Source organism: Artemia franciscana, unplaced genomic scaffold, assembly GCF_032884065.1.
Source record: "Artemia franciscana unplaced genomic scaffold, ASM3288406v1 Scaffold_4184, whole genome shotgun sequence".
NCBI lineage: Eukaryota > Metazoa > Arthropoda > Branchiopoda > Anostraca > Artemiidae > Artemia > Artemia franciscana.
In genome coordinates, this window is record NW_027064708.1 from 1,232 (window position 1) to 23,222 (window position 21,991).

Consider the following 21,991-nt stretch of genomic DNA (forward strand, 5'->3'; position numbering starts at 1 on the left):
ATTAATAATATTAAGTGCACGAACGGTAACACAAAACACAGATCGTCAACATTTGACGAAGTGCAAATAATGTCCAGTAGTCCTACCACTCACCCCCCCCCCTCAACTGTAAAATTGAAAAGATTTTGATATAAAAATGCAATTGTTTTCTGTTTTCAACCCCCTAACGAAAAACAATTTTTTCAGAGATTGAAGGTGGTAAGTGATTCTTATGAGGCTGTAATTTTTTAGGAATTTTTATTGACCTCACAGTAATTTTTCCCTCTGACTAGCTTTTCCTTAGCTATATGGACCATCGCTAGAAAAGAAATATAAGCATTTTGAAGCCAATTTGATATTTTCGTCTTTTTCTACAATTAGCCCATGTATTTCTCTGTCATCTGCCTTCCGAAACAATCTTTCAAAGGACTACGATGCCACAAGATGTATCAGAGGCTATCATGTCTCCACATCACCGTAGGATGTCACGACACTGCCACGTTCCAACCATGGGAGTCTTACCTCCATGAGCCTTAACCGAAACCGAGTGGTGACGCTGTAGTCCTCTCTATATAGACTGCTATGAATATCCTGTATGCCGAGTTGTTTGACAACGGGCTGTAAGTCACTTCTGCTAAAACTGAATTTCTCGTTTTTGGTTGACACCACACTTCCAGTTCAAAAATTCAGGTTGGCCCTGACTCAATTTTTGCCACTGCATCTCTCAAGTACCTTGAACTTGCATCCAGGATCCCGACTTGAGCAACACGGTCACTAACAATAAATAGGTTGAGATAGTCCTATGGAGTTCTTTCTAAAGTTAAAGGCCAGTTTGACAATAAGAACACTTGGTCAGCTTTATAAATCGTTTTTCACCCCCGACGTTTTTTCTTCTAGTGCCATTATGGAAGTTCTTTACCGCGTCAGAACGTCAACAAATTCCTTCTTTCTCTTTCAATTTTGTAAGTATTTTCTCCGTATTCCTATTTGGTCTTGTAACAGTCATATCTCCAAACATAATGAAGCTTTTGAAATATGTGGTAAGATGGATGCAAATATGTGATAAGATTAAAAGGCACATTCAGACAGTGATCTGTGTCAGTCTTAGATTTTCCATTGGGGTGTATTAATCGTTTGTGAGTCAATATTAGTGTATTTTTTAGTGTTTGCGATGATAAGTGTTTTTATTTTTTACGCTTCTTTCTTTTCCCTCTAAGTCCATTTTTGTATGTAAAGAGGATTCAAATATATTATACAGATATAACAACCCTGCGAAGAGAGGCGAACAATTGTATGGTATGCAGTACGGCTTACTTAAAAAAATTGTAGCTAAAATTAATTGCATAAGATCTTGTTTAGCTAAAACAAAAGCGAAAAAAGAGGTTTACCTGTGGAGAGCAGAAACTTCTATAAGTAGTCAAGAAAGTCCTGACAAACATAGGATCTGCATATCTATGGTATGTCAGCCTTTCAACTAGTTTCAGCAGCGTTGCACCTTTAATGACAGGCACCCCAGAGTTTTCCTTCATCTCTGATACGATATTCGAGTCTGAGTCCTCTTCCGCGAATCGGTATTCATCTGGACTAGGCAATCTAAGCGGATGTTTCTTTTCTTCTTCGCGGAGTATGGAATCAAGTGTTCTTTCCAGCATACTAGAAAAATCACAGACTAGTTAGCTCACTTGCTATTATTATTATAGTCTCTTTCTTTAATTAATTTCTCTAATTAAAATACAAAAGCCATAACAGTGCAGAAACAAAAAGGGGTAATTATGTCAAGAAATTTCTTTTCATAGTTTTTTTTTTTTTTTAAGAAAAAAGGTTTTGAAAAGGAGAGACCTTCCATTGTTTGGGAAAGAACATAGGCATATAAAGATGAGACCCCCAAGAGATGGCGGATTGGGTAGTGATGGAGCTTCAAAGTTGCAAGAAAATAACATGTAAGAATTTTTGAGCTATAATTTTATCCCTATATTAAGGATAATTTTAGGATAAAGAGGAACCTAATTAATTAAGATTGAACCTTAATTGGATTTTTTATATGATTCTATATTTTCATTTTATTTGCGAAAGGATAATTGTTTGTGCTATAATATGGAAGAGAGAGAGAGAGAGAGAGAGAGAGAGAGAGAGAGAGAGAGAGAGAGAGAGAGAGAGAGAGAGAGAGAGAGAGAGAGGAGAGAGAGAGAGGAGAGAGAGAGGAGAGAGAGAGAGAGAGAGAGAGAGAGAAGAGAGAGAGAGAGAGAGAGGAGAGGAGGGAGAGAGAGAGAGAGAGAGATCAACTCCCATTTTTCTTTTCCACATACATTGACTACCAGTCTTTCCACTCTACGGAAGAAGGTGTAAACATAAAAATTGATAAATTGATATAATCTATCTCGAGAACAAAATTACCTTTTGGTATTTAACATGACTAGAGCTGCCATCCAATTGTTTTTCTCTTCCTGGCAACGGGCAAAAAGTACCACACTCGGCTGATTCCTTGGGGCTATCTCAAATGCATTCCTCAATTCTAAAATAGAAGATCAACGAGGATTAATTGAAATTGATTGATCAAATTGACGTCTGAATCTTCACAGATGAAAATCCAGGTACTTATAACACCACATTATTGGCACTAATAGACACTCAGCATCCAGTAGAACAATAATTTTGTTTTGATTCCCATCTTAAATTGGCGAACCTTCAAGAAGAAGCAGAAAATGACGTATTTATTTCAGAATTCAATGTAGAAAAATGGAAAATTCTGCCAAATAAATTTTTTATACTAAGCAAAGCTTGTATAATAATAATAATTTATTTATAACCACTAAAAAAAGGAGAAAGGGGAGTAATGAACAGAAAAGAAACAAATCAGGACAAGGGAAACAAACAAAGGAAAAAACACTAAACGAGCAAGGGCACTGTGAGTGGGAAAATACTTGAAGGTAATACCGGGAAGTTTACCAGCAAGCTACTTAACTATTAAACCAATATCTGGGAGTTCATAAACTGACATAAGGTTTCGATTTGTAGATTACGCAAGTAGATAAAATAGAAAAGGCAAAAAACGGAAACAGTATGATTGAATATCATTGCTATGAAGAATATTCCTGGATATATATGGGAATATTTGGGTATATTCCCGAAAACAAAACAACCTTATGCCCCAAAAAACTGAATATTATTTAGCCGAAGGTTTCCTATTATATCTACCTCGCCTTGCTAAAATAAAGAGTAATTAAAATCAAAGTGCTTAAAGAAAACACAAACACTTTAGTATTTACTAAAACGTACTCATTAAAGAGTATCACAGTAGAAAAAATATATAATAGTGACAAAGGCTATACTGTCCATTAAAAATGTGACAATGAACTAAAACCACATGAGATTCATACCCCACCTTCACGCATGCGCGATTCCGGTGTGCACATCATGATAAGCTTATGGAAAACCTGTTTCTTTGTGAGCAACTGAACTAGGCTGCGACAACACGGCTCAGAGTCTTTATGCGCGGTATGAAATATGTGTAACGTTTGGAAAAAAAAGTTGCTACTGTATAAATAAAAAAAAACAAGTTTTTTTTTAAGGCCGTGATTAAGTGAACTTGAAAACATCGAGCTTCAGAATTGAAGTAAGGTTACCCTTCTGTCTTTTAATTCTCTAGAGATCGTCGATTGTCAAAACTTCAAATAGCACCAATTATCAAGTCTTGTCAAAGGTTTTGATTGACAGCTTCCTTTGGTGAGATGCTTCAGCCGAGAAATAATAATATATTTGACAGTGTCTTGCAAAGCTTGGTTACCGACCAAGGGAGATTAGAAAATGAGCAAAAGAGCACTATCATTCTCAAGTACAAAATGCCCATGTATATGCAACTGTGACGGCATGCATAGAATGCATTTTAAAATTATTGTTTTTTCCACTTTATTTCCTAGGGATAGGCTATTTAAAATACCTCATTTCATTAATTCGAAACTAAACAGCGAACTTAGTTGAAAGCTTTCTTCGAGGATTCTTAGAAAACCAAAGTTTTCTTACAAATTAAATAAAAAAAAAAATAAAACTGAAAGTAAGGAGTGACATTAAAACTTAAGACGAACAGAAATTACTTCGTATATGAAAGGGACTGCTTCCTCATGACTGTTTTAAAAAATAGAGTTAAGAGGAAGAGTCAGACTTTACTGTTTTAGCGTGAAGACCGGGGCATTGATGAGGAGACAGCCGCTTTCATATATGAAGTAATTTCTGTTCGTTTTATGTTTAATGTCACTCCTTACTTCAGTTAAAAACACTTGTTTTTATTTAATTTAATTTCTTAACGTTTTTTAATCAATGCATGTTTTGATTTATGCTCTCCACAGATGAATAATTAAAACGAAATTTGGGTATTTATTTTTTTGGCTAAATGGGTTTCTCATAGTTTTGACCCAAACGATTTTGAGAAAAAAAATAGGAGCGAGGAAGGAGGTATAGTTGCTCTCCGAGTATTTGGTTACCTGAAAAGGCAACTAGAACTTTTAATTTCTTACGAATTTTTTTATTAGTAAAATTATTAGTAAAAATAAATTTTACTAGTTAAAGACATACGTAACTTACAAATTAGCTTACGTAAGGAACTTCTGTATTCTCACATTTTTATTACATATATGAGGGGGGCTCACCCCCTCAACAGTACCTCCCTCTTCACACTAGAGCTTAAATTTGTCCCGATTTTCTTAAGAATGACCCCTGAATTACAAAAGCCGTAGAATAAATAGTTGAAATTCTAAAAATACTTTAGCGTAGAGAGCGAGGTATTAGGAGGAGGTGAGCCCCTCATATGCGTAATAATTTCTGTTCCTTTTAAGTTTTAATGCTGCTCCTCACTTTCAGTTGAAAAAACTTTGTCATATTTATTTTTTCATTGTTTTTTTTTTAATAATAGTAGGAAATCCTGCGCTCCCTTCATGGAAATTTTCTTCCTCCATGAAAAGTTTTCCCCAGCATATCCCTCTCTTCTCAACCCTGCCCCAGACCAAATGAAAACGCCCCTGAAGACGTCTGTACACTTATAAGGATTTAGTTATAAGGATTTCCGACTAGCTGAATAAAATGGCTATCTCAGAATTTTTGATCCGGTTACTTTGGAAAAATAATTAGCGTGGGACGGGGGCCTAGGTGCCCTCCGAGATTTTGGTCACTTAAAAAAGGCACTAGAACTTTTCATTTCCGTTAGAATGAGCCCTTTTGCAGCAATTCTAGGGCCACTGGGTTGATACGATCACCCCTGAAAAAAAAACAAACAAATAAACACGCATCTGTGATCTGCCTTCTGACAAAAAATACAAAATTCCACATTTTGCAGATAGGAGCTTGAAATTTCTACAGTAGTGTTCTATGACTTTTAGGCAGATCACGGATGCGTGTTTATTTGTTGTTTTTTTTCCAGGGGTGATCGTATCCACCAAATTGTCCTAGAACGTTGCGAGAGGGCTCATTCAAACGGAAATAAAAAGTTCTAGTGCCCTTTTTAAGCGACGAAAAAAATTGGAGGGCACCTAGGCCCCCCTCCCACGCTAATTATTTTTCCAAAGTAACCGGATCAAAATTCTGAGATAGCCATTTTATTCAACGTAGTCGAAAAACCTTATAACTATGTCTTTGGAGACGACTTACTCCTCCATAGTCTCCGTGGGAGGGGTTACAAGTTAAAAACTTTGACCAGTGCTTACATATAGTAATGGTTATTGGGAAGTGTACAGGTGTTTTCAGGAGAATTTTTTGGTCGGGGGGAGAGGGGTCGAAAAGAGGGGGAATATACTGGGGGAACTTTCCATCGAGGACTTGGTCATGGGGGAAGAAAATTTCCATGAAGGGAGCGCAGGATTTACTAACATTATTAAAAAAAAACAATGAAAAAATATATATGAAAAAGTTTTTTTTCAGCTGGAAGTAAGGAGCAGCATCAAAACTTAAAACGAACAGAAATTATTACCCATATGAGGGGCTCACCTCCTCCTAATACCTCGCTCTTTACGCTAAAGTATTTTTAGTAATGTCAACTATTTATTCTACGGCTTTTGTGATTCAGGGGTCATTCTTAATTAATTGGGCCAAAATTTAAGATTTAGTGTAAAGAGAGAGGTACTGACGACGGGGTGAACCCTCTCATATGTGTAATAAAAATATGAGAATAAAAAATTCTTCACGTAAGCTAGTTTATAAGTTACGTATATCTTTTACTTATAAAACCATTCGTAATAAATTAAATTTCTAGTTGCCTTTTTTTATTAACCAAAAAATTGGAGGGCAACTAGGCTTCCTCCCCCGCTCTTTTTTCCCAAAATCATTCGATCAAAATTATGAGTAAGCCATTCAGGAAAAAAAAAAAAAAAATTCAAATTTTGTTTCAATTATTACTCTGCGGGGAGCCAAAATCAAAACATGCATTTATTCAAAAACATTCAGAAATTAAATAAAAAAAACAAGTTTTTTCAACTGAAAGTAAGGAGCGACATTAAAACTTAAAACGGACACAAATTACTTCGTATATAAAAGGGGCTGCTTCCTCATCAACGCCCCGCTCTTTACGCTAAAGTTTTTTACTGTTTTAAAAAGAAGAGTTGGGAGAAAGAGTCAAACTTTTCCTGTTACCGGTACTAGACGATTAATCTTATAAGTACGGCTCTTGTATTGGAACCCCCTGTGGAACTTTGGGATCAAAGCATCAATGAAGAATCCTTTCAGCTTGGGAAAAATCTTTTCGGTCCAAAAGCCTGGATTGCGGTCTATCTTTTCAATGTAGAAGTCTTTCTGGGTAAAAATCATGAAAAAGCAAGTATATAGCTGAGCACATTCAAGCTGACTGATTGTACTTGGTAAAAGTAGTCGTGGCCTCGTTTGGGGTTGACCAGTCCATTCTTTCCAACTTCCATGCAATAGTCCGCCTTAGACTCTTTTCGGTTCTTTATCCACTAGCCTATCCCCAAATTTCTCGCAGTTTCGCAGTTCCATACCTCTCTTTGATTTAATTTTCCCCATGATTTCGGCTTTGTGTGCATAACTTTCCTGAAGGCTCCTGACTATTTCTCATTTCTATGTTTCTTCATTGCATTGAAATAATTTATGAAAATTTCACACTATTAACAAGCAGCTGATTATTCCAGCTTGTCATTTTCGTCTCTAGGGGTTATTATCGGCGATCTGAAACGATTCTTTATGGCAACCGACTTGTAAAAATTTCAGGTAGCTGAAAATATTCTAGGGGACTGTTAGAAAACAGGAAAATACATCAAAAAATGGTTCCAATCATCTTATAGGTTATTGTCTTCTGCACATGATAGTACCAATTTTGTTCCAAAAGCAATATCCTTCATAGAGTACACTTGTGAAAAATCCCTAGACATTTTCTAAGATTTCTAAGCAATTAGAGGAAATAGAACAAAATCCTTTCAAACATTTTGTAGCATCTTCAAGAAGCTATGGCCTGATATTAAAAGCGGCATCTTCCGCCAATGAATACTTGAGTACTTTTTAAATATAAATTTTCAATTTAACATGGGATTTTCGAGTTCCATCAGCTCACTTAATCACCCCCTTAACTGGGAGTAAGGAGCGACATTAAAACTTAAAACGGACAGAAATTACTCCGTATATGAAAGGGAATGTCCCCTCTGCAACGCCTCGCTCTTTACGCTAAAGCTTGACTGTGTCACAACTCTACTGTTTAAAACAACAAAAAAACTTTAGCTTAAAGAGCAAGGCGTTGCGGAGAGGACAACCCCTATCATATACGGAGTATATTCTGTCCGTTTTAGGTTTTAATGTCGCTCCTTACTCGCATTTAAAAAAACTTGTTTTTTTATTATTTAATTTCTGAAAGTTTTCGAATTAATGCATGTTTTGATCTTGGCTCATTGCAAATGAATAATTAAAACGAAATTTATATATATATATATATATATATATATATATTATATATATATATATATATATATATATATATATATATATATATATATATATATATATATATATATACGTATAAACATACGTACCTTACGAAGTAACTTACGTAACGAACTTCTATATTTGTGTATTTTTATTACGTATATGAAGGGGTTTGCCCCCTCGTCAATACCTCGCTCTTTACACTAAAGCTTGAATTTTGTCCCGAATCTTTAAAGACTGACCCCTGAATCAGAGAGGTCCTAGAATAAATAGTTGAGATTACTAAAAATACTGTAACGTAAAGAGCAAGGTATTGCAGAGGAGACAAACCCTTTATAAACATACAATTTTATGTTCGCTTTAAGTTTTAATGCTACTCATTACTTCCAAGTGTTTTTTTTTTTTTAATTCCTCACTGTTTTTTTTAATAATGCTAGAAAATCCTGCGCTTTCTTCATGGGAATTCTCTCTCCTCATGATAAATTCCTCCATGAAAGATCCTCCCACATAACTCCCTCCCCCGACCCACTCCCATCGCGACGTGAAAAAGTCTCCCTGAAAACGTCTGTACACTTCATAATAACCATTACTGTATATAAAAAATGGTCAAAGTTTGTAACTTGCAGCCCCTCCCCCGGGGACTGTGGGGGATTAAGTCGTCCCCAAAGACATAGTTATTAGTTTTTCAACTAGCCTGAACAGAATGGCTATCTCAAAATTTTGGTTCGGTTACTTTGACGAAAAACGTGCGTGGGAGGGGGCCTAGGTACCTTCCAATTTTTTGGTTCACTTAAAAAGGTTACTAGAACTTCTAATTTCTGTTAGAATGAGCCCCTTCGCAACATTCTAGCACCACTGGGTCGAAACGATCACCCCTGTAAAAAAAAAAAAAAAAAAAAAAAAAAAAAAAAAAAAAAAAAAAAAAAAAAAAAAAAAAAAAAAAAAAAACGCATCCATGATCTGGCAAAAAATACAAAAACCCACAGTTTTGGATATAGGAGCTTGAAACTTTAACATTAGGGTTCTCTGATGTGCTGAATCTGATCGTATAATTTTTGTTAAGGTTCTATGACTTTTAGGAGCTGTTTCCCCCTATTTTCTAAAATAAGCCAAATTTTCTCAGGCTCGTAACTTTTGATGAGTAAAACTAAACTTGATGAAACTTATATATTTAAAATCAGCATTAAAATTTGATTCTTTTGATGTAACAATTGGTACTAAAATCGCTTTTTTAGTGTTTCTGTTACTATTGAGCTCCTTACTACTGTTCTTTACCACAAACTGTTTGATTCTCTCTATTGTGAAAGAGTATGAATCAAATTGTACTTATAACCCCACGTCATTGAGATAAATAGACATGCAACATCCAATAAAAGATTATGACAAATTCTACTTCTTGACTGAAGTTTACGGCCATTCAAGAAGAAGAAGAAAATAATTTTTTTTTAAGTAACAAATAAGGATAAATAACTGTGCCAAAGAAAATATTTACACTGAACAACAAGAAAAAAGTGATTGGTTTTATTTTTGAATGTAATGCGGAAAGATGGCCAATTTTGCCAAAGAACATGGTGATGATAAACATCAAGAAGTAGAAGAATAAGGTAATTATGGATTTACTTTAAACTAAATGCAGAAAGATGAATAATTATGCCACGGAGAAAGTTAACAGCACTAAGAAGAGGAACCACAAACGATTGGTTTATTTTGGAATGTAATTCAGAAAGACGGTCAACCAAAACTTTTATAATAAATGAAGAAGAAGAAGAAAGCAAGAAAGATCTGTTCGTTTTCTAAGGTGATGTAGAATGACGGACATTCGAAGTTTAATTCAGAAAGATGGATAATTGTACGAAAGAAGATCTAATACACTTAATAATAAGAAGAAGGAAAATGTTTTTACTAAATAAAAAACTTGAACAAAATGAAGATACAATTAAGAATCAATCCGCTTGCTTTTAGTCAAGTTTGATTTGAATATTTGATTTTTCGATGTAAAATTAGTCATTTCTTCTCAAATTCACCGGGTAAACTAAGAGTTCATGGAAAAAATTATGATAAAGACTACTTAGAATATTTTGAAGTTTGTAGAAAAAAGCTCTTACCTTGCACTCCCCGACTCCCTTACCCACCCTAAGCGTGTAAAATAAAGAAAAAAAAATCACTCTAAGGTTATATTAAAATTTACATTTTCCAGCCTATAGCCATTTTAACTTGCTTTTATCTGCAAAGAAAAGCCTGAAACCCATAAGCGATCTTGAGATTTTTCCCTCAGTATTTCCAGTCTTAGCCCCCCCTCACCCGTCGTCCTGAACAAATTTTATGGGAATTTCATTATAGAACACTAAAAATTTTCACAACTGAATTTGAATTACTCACCTTCAGTGTCTTCACGATCGACAATCTCCACCTTTCGGATGAAAAATTTTTCTTTTAATCTGTACTCCCCTTGAGGGCCAGTGACTGAGGTTCGTCGTATATTGTGCTTACATAAAATTATTAGACCATCAAACAGGAAAACGTACCGTTCCGTTAGGCGTTTACCAGAGCCTAGCTTTCCAATTGTACCCTCTGCAAAAAAAAGTTTGATCTGTAGGCGTCGAAAAAGAGATCAGGAGTAAAGAAGAAGAATATTACTTAGTGTTACTGGTTATATCTTGTTACAAGCTTTATCCAAAAAGAACCAAGCTTTTTATCTCATTTTTTTTTATGTTTGAGTTTAATCATTCTGACAAATATCTATAAGTCAATAGGTATAGTTTCTCAATAGAAAAGGCTACAGCTTATCCAGAAATGATCTAAAGATATTAGAAAAAAGTAATACTGCGCTAGTCACTCAACTCTGAAAAATTCCAACAATTAAACTAAGAAAAAAAGAACACGAAGCCAATAATCATGAAAGCACCTTGCTCATTGTTTGCATAAAGAAGTAGGGAGGATCCCTACACCCCATAGTAGTTTTGTCGAATGTTTGATTGTTTTTTTTTTCTACAAAATACTGAGTGAACGGAGAGAGCTGTGATTATTCATCAGATTTGACATTCTGCGTGACTTTTGATCATCTCGCGGCCAAAGCCATGGTGACTGCTGCAATAGGGTTTCTGACACTTAAATACATTGCACGCATAAGTATACATACACTGAAATATTGCATACAAATAGGAAAAGAGAAACATTACCCTTTAAAATCAAAGAAAACAAAGCTCCTGATAGATTCCCCTCCTCCAACCCCAAGGAATTTCCCAGTTAGGCTCATGATGCTCTGTCTTGTTTATTTCATTTCTGTGCTGGAAGAGCTGTTCCTGAATAAGGGAAAGTCTAAGAAATTTCCTATATATAAATTATTGGGTCGGCTATATTAGAGAATGATTGAATGTAATATTTCATGTTATATAAAAAAGATTGTAGAAAAAGGGAGCACCCAACAAAACTGTATGGAGACCCCAGTCCAGCGCCCCCAGTCCTCATTCCAGACCCCAGTCCTCCCACTCCAAAAACACAAAACAACAGAAGATCTTTGATCCATTTTTATTATTGTAAAACGCAGAAGTTAATAACCATATAAATGAGTTAACTCCTTTTACAATTTGCAAGCATGCAATTGGCAAAATTTGTTGTTATCCATTGTTTAAGAACAAATGTATCAGAAAACAATTCATAATCGTAATTGAAATCTGGGACGCATACATAGATCAAGAATGTTTGCATTTCTTTAGCGCTTATTTTTACTGACTAGCATAGATTTGGCTAGCGAGAGAATAGGAAGCTAATGAAAGTAAACTCAAATTGAGTTATGTTTTAGCACGTGGTGAGTAAACATCAAATAAATTGTGTAAAATTTTTGTATTGACTTTACAAAAGCATTTGAAATTTCTCCAGTCATTCTGAATTTATTTTCAGAATGTCTCACCCTAAAAAGGGTAAAGTCAGTATTAAGATGAAAAATAAAGGTGGTATGGAGGATACCATAAGTGATACAGATGTGGTCAGTAAACCTGAAAATAAAAGACCAAGAGAGGAATCAAGCTCTTCAACTGAATATAGAGAACAGGACAATAATCTCAGCAGTGAAATGCAAGTGTTCCCTGTAATTATCAAGATTATACAAAAAGAAGATGGTTCAAAAATTGGTAAAATCCCCCTGTGTATGTGGCTTACCAAAAATTACATTAAGTTCATGGCTAAAAGAGATATCCTAGCAAAGGTTAAAGGTCAAATGAATATGAGAAAATACTCAAATTGAGCCCTGTGAAGGGATACCAAGTTGAAGTAACTCTGCCCAACAGTATTAGTGAAAGGAAAGGTGTCATCCGTATATCAGATTGCCTTGATGATGAAGATTTAAAGGAAATGGAGCTATGCTTAAAACTAAAATATAACGTGATCAAGATTGATCGATTGTTAAGGAGAGATGGACAAAGCATGGTCCCAACCAGTTCACTAATAGTGTATTTTAATGGAAATATGCCAGATAAACTTTTTTATTGGCCATTAAGTTTCAAAGTTCGACAGTGGATCCCCAAACCAAGAAAATGTCTGAAATTTCACTTCTATGGGCACACAATTGAATTCTGCAGAAGTGCTGATATAATCTGTGGTAATATGATGTTCATGACTCTATGAATTGCCACAAAGATGAAACTAAATGTAAAAACTGTTTCAGCAATGAACTTATTAGTGGAGACAAAAAATGTCCAAAATTCCAGGAAATCTTTCAAATCAACAAAATTAGTTTGGAAAAAAGAGTTCCATGGAAAGTTGCAAAAGAAAGCTATTTGGAAATAGCCAAGAAAGGTCATCAAAACACTCTAAATTTTGAAAATAAAACTCGACAACCGGAAACGAACAGAATTGTACCAAAGACAGAATTCCTGTCACCTGAAAAATTGCTCAATCTAATGGTAAATGTGCTTAAATTAGCCTCAGAAAATACAAAAACACAAGAAGAGAAAATTGAAGTAATTAAATGTCTGATTGACGACATTTACTGTTTAGAAAAAAATGTGAGTACGATAAATGAGATCCAATACGAACCTGAAAGTATTGTAGTAGATCTATTTGATGATGCAAATGAATAATGACAATATAGATGATTATAATAACAGTACAAACACAATGAAAATAACAAAACTTTGGCAACTTAACTGAAATAGCCTGAATCAAACAAAACTGGTCGAGTTCAAACAATGTATCTTGAATGAAAAACCTAGCTTGGTGTGTATTCAAGAAACATGGTGGTCTTCAAAAACTAAAGTTAAAATACCAGGCTAGGTCATTATTAGAATAGACAGAACCACATTAGGTGGTGGTGTTGCAATTTTTGTTAATCTCAGTGATTCGCTTCGAAATGTTGAAGCTGTGATTGTAAAGTCCCTTAGAAAAGACGGAAAATATTATTCTTTTGTCAACATTTACAATAATAAAGGAAGTAATGCTATCAAAAACGATTTGGACCTTATCTACACTAAAATGGTCGGACTGAAAATTTTTCTTGGAGATTTTAATGCTCACTCATACCTCTGGGAAACAAGAGCCACACTTAATACAGCAGGTAAAGACCTTACTGACTTTCTAAATGATAATGTAGATATTTCAATATTAACCCCAGCAAATACTCCAACCTATGGTAATATGATCGGAACTTACTCAAGTACAATAGATCTAACTTTTGCATCAAATCAGATATACCAAGATTCAGATTACAATTTAAGGGATGACATAGAAATCGGTACACCTCATAAATTAATTGAAATAAATTTTGGCTGTATAAGGAGGCCACCTGTAAACTCAAATTTAAAAACAAAGAAGTCAAATAGAGCAGACCTAGAATTAATGAGCAGATATATTGATAATAACACTCCCAATGAGAAAGGGGCCCACATTTGGATGCACTTTCATTTTTAGCAGTTTTTGAAAATGCATATGATAACATTAGTAACAGTTGCTATCAAAGTAGGAAAAGAATTAGACACTTACATGGTTGGAATGGAACGAACATGTTGAAGAGATGGTAAAAAAGCAACGGAGACTTAAAAGACAACTAAAAGGGAACTTTTCAACAGAACTATTAATTAAATATAAAAGTATTGAGGCCAAAGTCAAACATACCATCCTGCAATTAAAAAGAAAAACATGGAGATTGTATTCTGAAAATAAGCTGAATAGGTTCACCCCTATCAAACTTGTTTGGAATACTTTAAATGCAATCTCAGGTAAATTTAGTAAAAATAAAGACTACATACTACAAGATGAAAATAATGATTTACTTTGGGATTCTTCGAATAAAGCCAATCTATTTGCGAAGAAATTCCTGGCAAAAAGAGAGAACTTGCCAGATCTCACTCCAGCAGAAAAAGAGATAATCCAATGTAAAATAACAAACTTAATGATGGAAGTAGATTCAAACGATACCGAATTCACAGAGGAAGAGTTAGAAAGGGTTATTCAATCATTACCATCCAATAAATCGCCTGAAATGGATGGTGTTACTTATGACATAATCAAGATTCTTGGACCAACATCCAGAGAGTTGCTCCTTAGATTATACAATACTTGCTTAAATACCGGTAAAGTGCCCACTACTTGGAGCACAAGTGTAATAATCCCAATTTTAAAACCAGGAAAGCCTCCATTGAACCCAGATAACTACCGACCAATATCACTAACTGGCAGCTTTATAAAAATAATGGAGCATATGATAAAAAGTAGGATCGAATCAGTCTTCGATAAAACATTAATAAATGAACAAGTTGGTTTCAGAAAAAGAAGATGTACAATGGATGCCATCGTCACCTTGGAGACTGATGTAAAGACTGCAACTTGGAGCAAGAGCTGTGTGGAAGCCGTATTCTTTGATCTTAGTTCAGTCTTGGATTCAATTCCTTGGGATGTGATTATGACTAAAGTTTCAGATTCAGTTAAGGGAAAGACGTTAAGACTTATATATGTATTACTACAAACAGAAAAAGCATATGTAAAATCATGTGATAAATTTTCAAATAGTTTTCGTTTCAATCGTGGTGTGCCACAAGGAGGTGTTCTGAGCCCAATATTATTTAACCTTTGCATGAGTGATTTTCCTTTAGATAATGTAAAGGGGGAAATATTTGCAGATGATATTGCAGTTCGGGCCACTGATAGTAGTCCTCATGGAGCATTCATTAAAATAAAAAAAAGCAGTTGAAGATGCTGTAAAATGGTCTTTAGAAAAGAAACTACAATTTTCAAGCAAAACAGTAGGCGTTATTTCTCCATATAGAAGTCAACACCAAAATAGTTTAACCATCCGCGTAGATAATTTAATTGTCCCGTTTGTCAATCAAACAAAGTATTTAGGTGTGCTGCTAGATTCTTCGTTCAACATCAATAACCACGTGGAAAATATAGTGAGATCAGCTAATCAAGCATTAAATATTATGAAATGTCTAGAAGGTAAAGACTGGGGTGCCGATAGAAAGATCCTGAGGTTATTCTATGCTGCAGCTGTCAGATCGAGAATTGAATATTCTTTCCTAGTCTTATTTGAAATTTCAGCAAAGAACTTTAAAAAACTTGAAGTTGTGCAAAATCAAGCCTTAAGAATAATGGCAGAGCCATGAAATCTACCCCTATTCCCACATTAAGAATGGAGACAGGAATTATGTCAATCAAGTCTAGAGTTCACCCTTTAGCTCTTAACTACATATTAAAGGTGATGGAAATTCCTAATCATCCAAATCAACAATTAATAGAGATAAGTAAAGCTTATATAGAAACAACAAGTAATTGGGAAAACAAACCTCCTATGATACCGAAACTGATAAATATGATTGAGGGCTTTGGACTGAATTTAAACTTCCTGGAAGCAAAAAAGGCAACCTCAAATCAGCAAGCTAAAAATTTAAGAATTGAACTCGAAACAGAAGCAAAATGCTCCAGATCAGATTTAGCTCCCCTTAAAAAATTGTGCTTATTACAAACTCTGGATTCCCATTATAGTAATCATTTCCGTTATTATACTGATGACTCAAAAATAGGGACAAAAGTTGGTTTTGCTGTCTGGTCAGAGAAGACAAATGAAATATTACAAGAACGTCTTGATGAATGGGCATCTGTTTTTGCAGCTGAAATACTAGCCATCAAAAAAGCTCTGAAGCAAATTGAACTACAATGTACCAATGGAGAATATGCAGTGATTCTTTCAGACAGTAAATCAGCAATAACTGCCATCCATAGTAGAAAAATTTTAGACGTAGAAACTATTTATGAAAGTGTCCTATCATGTAGTTCTAAGATTATAGGGGTGGCTATTCAATGCTGCCCAAGCCATTGTGATATTCAGGGTAATAATACAGCGGATTTGATGGCAAAATATACCAAAAAATACCACTTTTTTTGGACCACTGAACATGGAATACAGGTCATATTTAAGTAAAACCAGAAGAGTAAAGTGGGAAATTAAAAGAAGTGAAATAATATATAACAATGAGCATTCATCAAACAGATACGTTCAATATTTTAAAGGTAAACCTCCTAACATAAATCGTCAATACCTGATAATAGAAAAGGCGCAAATCTGTTATTCAGATTGAGGACTGAACATGCTAGATCAAACCAACGCCTCAAAAGATTGAATTTAGGGAGGAGTGAAAATTGTGATTGTTCTAACGAACTATGTTCTATCAAACCCAAAATACGGTCCCAAAATACAATTAACCTGAGAAAATCCCTCACTGAAGTGTGTACCAAATATGGTTGTGACTACAATTCAGTGTTATTTCCAAATTTTAGTTTAGATAAATATAGTGACTTTATTAATGAAGAGGCAGATATTATCCTGTACTCAACAATATCTTATTTATAGACGGCAACAATAGGAGATTTTTGTAGAAGCCAGTGAATTGCATGGAGATTGTGCGATAGCGTCTCCAAATAATCAAACAATAACAACAACACAACAACAAGCTCAAATTTGCCTTCCTGAGCAAAAATGAACAGCCTATAAAAATAATAAATCTACGTAAGTCCAACTACGTACAAAAAAGACAAAAGAAACAAGAAAATATCAAGAAAAAGAAAAACAACATAATTTTCTCAATTAATGCGCCATTTATATCCAGCATGGTCAATGTCATGGACTTCAGAAGCATCTACCTTTTCCTCAATGCAACTTTTTGAAAAGCAAATCTATTAAATTATTCGCCATACATAACTTACCACATATAAATTCGTTGCAACACTGACCGATATCTTTAACTTCAAAACCATCTACCAATCTTTGTAGCTCTTGTACTTTCCTTAATGCAACTTGTCGACTAGCATGACTATTAAATCGAATACCACCAGTTTCGCTGAAAGTAAACAATAACAGTTAGGAGTACCAACGAAAAAAAAAATAATAAGAAGAAAATCAAAAGAGCAAATAATTCATGGAAGCTACCAGTATGTCTGCATATCATAGTCAATCAGGTAGACGTTGAAATATTTTCAAACTTGGAAATTTACTACTATTTACAAAAAAGCAGGAAACCATAAAAAATAAAAGAAGAAAGTTGTAATATTGAAGAGAATAGTACGAATAACGAGTTAAATATCTCAGTTAAATTGAAAGTAAAAAAACTAGATAACGATAGTTAGAAGTACTAGTTTCAGTAAAAATAAAACAAATCAAAAAGACAAATTTAAGAAGTTAAAAACTTGAGCGGGAATATTAAATAAAATAACTCTAGTTTCACTGAATGTAAATAAATGGAAGCTACGAGTATGTCACCACCTCATAATTTATCAGATAAATGTTGAAACATTTTCAACCTTGGAAACATATTAACATTTGTATAAAGAAAGTACTAAGAGCATATGAATTACAAAAAAAAACTTGATTTTTAATCAAAAATCGAAAGTTACAATAACAAAAAAATGAGTACGAATATGAATCAAATGTTTCCAAATTTCACTGACATTAAATGACTATACAATAACAATTCGAAGCGCCAATCCTCTAAAAAAAGACGAATTTTAATGCGAACAAGCAAAAAATACCTAAGCTACAAAATCAAAAAAGCGAGCGGGAATATTAAACAGAATACCTTCAATTTCACTGAAAATGAACAGCAACGATTATGTATTAAATCATAAAAAAATGGGAAAAAATAAAAAAAAAAATACAAAGAGCTGTTCAGTTACAACTAATTAATTAGATTGACTTTGAAACACTTCAATAAGGGAAAATTGTTATCGTAAAAAAAGATACAAGAGCAAGTCATTTCAGGAGCCTTCCACGCAACTTTAGATATATACTTACCTATGTTTTTATGCTACGAATAAGTAGATGCAAAGAATAACTACATCTCAGGTATAATATTTAAAAACCAACAAAGCATTTCAAGCTATAGTATATATAGTACAATATATGCTATTTCAAAACCAAAATAGTAAAGAGATAAATCAGATTCGATATAAATTGTTATAACTTCTTATCATTTTGCCCACTTCGTCTGGAAACCAAATTTTCAAGTCACAGCTTTTAGACTTTGCCCTTAGATCAAGGTACAAAATTACTAAGGACAAAAATAGTACAAAATTATTACATTCCGATGCTTATTCTGAGCTTTTCAGCTCAATTTTTGAGAAATAGAATTGGACCAACTTGGAGAGAAATGGTCTTAATTTTCTACTCACCAAACTTTCCTGGATAATATTGGCCAAATTTTTCTTTTTAAAATTTATCTCAATCTATATTTTGTAATATTTATTATAAACTTTTAACAGCATACGTAACGAGCAATAAAAACATCACTAAAACACGTGCACTTCTAAGTCAAAGCGCATCTGTACAAATCAAGTATAATGTTTCTAGCCTTCGTCTGAGTTATACAAAATTAGCTTGTCAGTTTTCCGAAATTGCACTCTCGATTTGTCATTACGCTTCTCCATTAATGGCAATGGGTTACAAATACGGAAAGGCTTCCAACTCTTTCAGGCCTATACGAATACCTGAAACTTTTTCTAGATAATTGCATTCTTTTTGGAGAAATACCATGTTCAAATACGTTCTAAGACCACATTGGCTATACACGACGAAGATTTTAATAGAAATCAGGTCGGTAGGCAAGTTAAGTAAAACGCTAAGGGAAGAATTCTTGCCCAATCTAATTGGTTAATGATGTCTTATTTATTCTGGCTTGGTATTTGGTCTGTTAGTTTCAGTGTTTCTTGTCCTTTGTTTGGGCTTACTTCGAAAGATTAATTTTTTTACTTTCTTCTTTTTTTTTAACACTGAAGACGGATTGGCGGAGGTCCTTGCCAAAATATCTGCTTTTGCCTGTTCGCTTCTTTTTTTTCTCGTTCGTTATATGTCGATGATCACTTTTTTCTATCTGTGATTTAGAATAGTGATCGATAACACCGCAATGTCACCTTTGAAGTATTTGAGCGGTGAAATTTTCCAATCTTTTGAATGTGTCTTTATTGTTGTAACATAGATATTATCTTAAGTCTATTTGTTATTCCAGTACTTCCCCTTTCTTCTTAGGGTTGTGGTTTAGGGTTTCCAATATATAAATTAAATAATTAACTGAAATCAATGTAAAAGATCCGTGGAGATTAGACCGAAGGGAAAACAAAAGAAGTGGTAGTTACCTTGGTTTCCGTTTAGGTACATTGGCGGAATGTGAAGAAACCATTTTTTCCAGCTCCACTTGGAGAGGTCTTAGCAATCCTTCTACTTGTTCTAAACTTTCCTTGTCTTCCTCAAGAGGGGACAAGCGATGAAGAAGCTGGAACAAATCAGTTCTTTTTTTATACTCACTATGGAAAATCAACCATCCATAGGAGTTTAAGTTCAAAGTCACTATTATGGCAAAGTTTTAAAATCACGACTGTTGCTTAAGGGTAAAATATAAAGATCACATATTACCTGGGATTACCTACTAAACTTTCTTTATCTTCACTATTTACCCCCTCCTATAAAGTTTGGATTCCCTTTGTTCGTGATACTTTGCCTAGCCATACTCAATCGTTAACAACTATTAACATTATAAATATATTAATTAATTATTTTTTATTTTTCATCCAAACCATAGAATTGTATAATGCGTGGAGTAAAAAAAAAAACCGGTAATTTTACAGCAACAAATAAAAACAATAATAAACAAAAATAGAGTGAGAAAAAAGAGAAGAATAAATCACGATTGAAAAAAAAACTTAATAAAACGGTGACGGAGAAGAATACGAACACAAGCTTTATTGATTCTTATTATTTATTTTTTACCCATATTATACAATACTATAATATATGGAGTAACTCATTAAAAACAATAAAAAACAGATACACTAAATATTTTGTATTATTTAACACTTGAAAAACCATATTTTCCTGCTTCACTTGGTGGAATCTTAGCAACCCATCTAAATTTCTTTCTATCCATCTATCATTTGCAGCCCTTCTACCTTTCTATACTTTCTTTGCCTTCAATAACCAAGGATGAACGAATAGTATAAATCGTTTTTTTAAATACCCAAAATGTTAAATGTAAAAAAACTATCAACACAGAGATTCAACGCACCTGTGTTAGCGAATTTTCATTCCTACAGTTGATATAGGGTCTAAACACTTGTTATCAGCTACATTTAATCTTTAACACTCATCAACCTCAATATCGTTTGCCGCTAGTATTCACTAATGGTAAAGCAATACTTGCACTCAATCGTAGAATTTGAAACGGTAGATTATCATACATTACAGTTTTGTGATAACGCAAACGCAAGAAAATTGTATCGTCTTTCTTTAAAAATTAGTAAGGAATAATTTTAACTTCTTTTATATAGTTATTTACTTAATGTACTGATGAAAACTAAAAACCTTTTGCGGAATACTGAGCGGTATAAAATTAAATGTTATACTAGTATGTATATTTTAATATAAAATAAAAACCTTATTATTTTGCAAAATAGAAACCAGAGCAAAAATTATTATTTTACCAAAATTAACGTAAAAATTGTCATTTCTGTATTGAATAATTTTATTCACTATAATTTAAAGCCTCAAAACTTAATTACCTTTTCCTTATGAAAAATAGCTGGTTTTACCTTTTTTTTTCTTCTTTTTTTTCACAAAGAAAACCAAGAGTAGCCAACTCTTAGAACTATCTCTACTTCTAAGTTCTACTTCTATAACTATATAAAAAGAAGGAAAGATAGTCCACAAACATGATCGCTTTGAAAATAAAACAATCCCCAGTCCCGTGTGAGTGGTAGTTTACTCTTTGCAAGCTATGAATCCTAAATCACAGGAGGGGAGAGAGGGCTGTCTTGATTTTCAAGACGCTTCAGCCAGGAATTTAGCCAAAAGACCAGAAGTTTTATATTTTCCTATTGTTTTTGTCCTCTATTCAATATTTCTATAGATGTGTTTTTATGAATTATATCTATATAAAATATATTTATATTTTTTTAAACCTTGAAGCAAAAACTGTTTTTAATAAAGAAGATAATCATAACAAGGAAAGGCGAGACGTGGCGATAAAGAAGAAGCGAAAGACAGAAAAAGAGATAGAGTGAGAGGGAAAAAGAGGGAGAAAGAGAGAGAAAGAGAGGGAGAGAGAGAGTGAAGGAGAGAAAGATAGAGAAACAAAGAGAAGGGAGGGAGGGAGAAACTGAGAAAGATCGTTCTTTACTCAACTAGCTAAGTAAACAAATTACTTTCATTTGGTCGAAGTACTGCAATGCATGGTAAACAGGGCCTAAAAGTAGTTTTGGCATATAATACTTCACAGCTTCCTTGAATCCATGACCAGCAGTTTGTAACTTGTGCTGAAATACTTCTCGTTTAGATAAAAGATTGTTGAGAATCTCACGACAATTGGGGGAAAAAACATCTCTTGCATAACGCTCGTATACATCAAACTCGGCACCCTATAAACACATAAAAAATCATACATTTGTTTTTGGCTGAAGAGACAAATGGCTGAACGAAATTGTTTATCGAATAGACAAACTGAATTACCGATTAGATATCTCAATTTTTTAGACATCCCGTTCAATCTGAGTTCTTGTGCACTTCCCAGTGTAAGACGCGTTAATCGAAAGGTTTCTCAACCTGCAAAACAACTATTAAAAAGGGACG

General features: G+C 33.9%; 1 protein-coding gene across 1 annotated transcript; it reads right to left on the reverse strand.

The window, feature by feature from the left end:
- Positions 1-1,367: 1,367 nt before the first annotated feature.
- Positions 1,368-21,780, reverse strand: LOC136043264 (protein son of sevenless-like; the record flags this gene model as incomplete). The annotated part of the gene is made up of 6 exons (XM_065728195.1): positions 1,368-1,632; positions 2,374-2,491; positions 10,270-10,461; positions 17,086-17,219; positions 19,507-19,643; positions 21,568-21,780. Coding segments are annotated over 6 exons (1,059 nt in total), but the record flags the coding sequence as incomplete, so codon positions are not given.
- Positions 21,781-21,991: the final 211 nt, after the last annotated feature.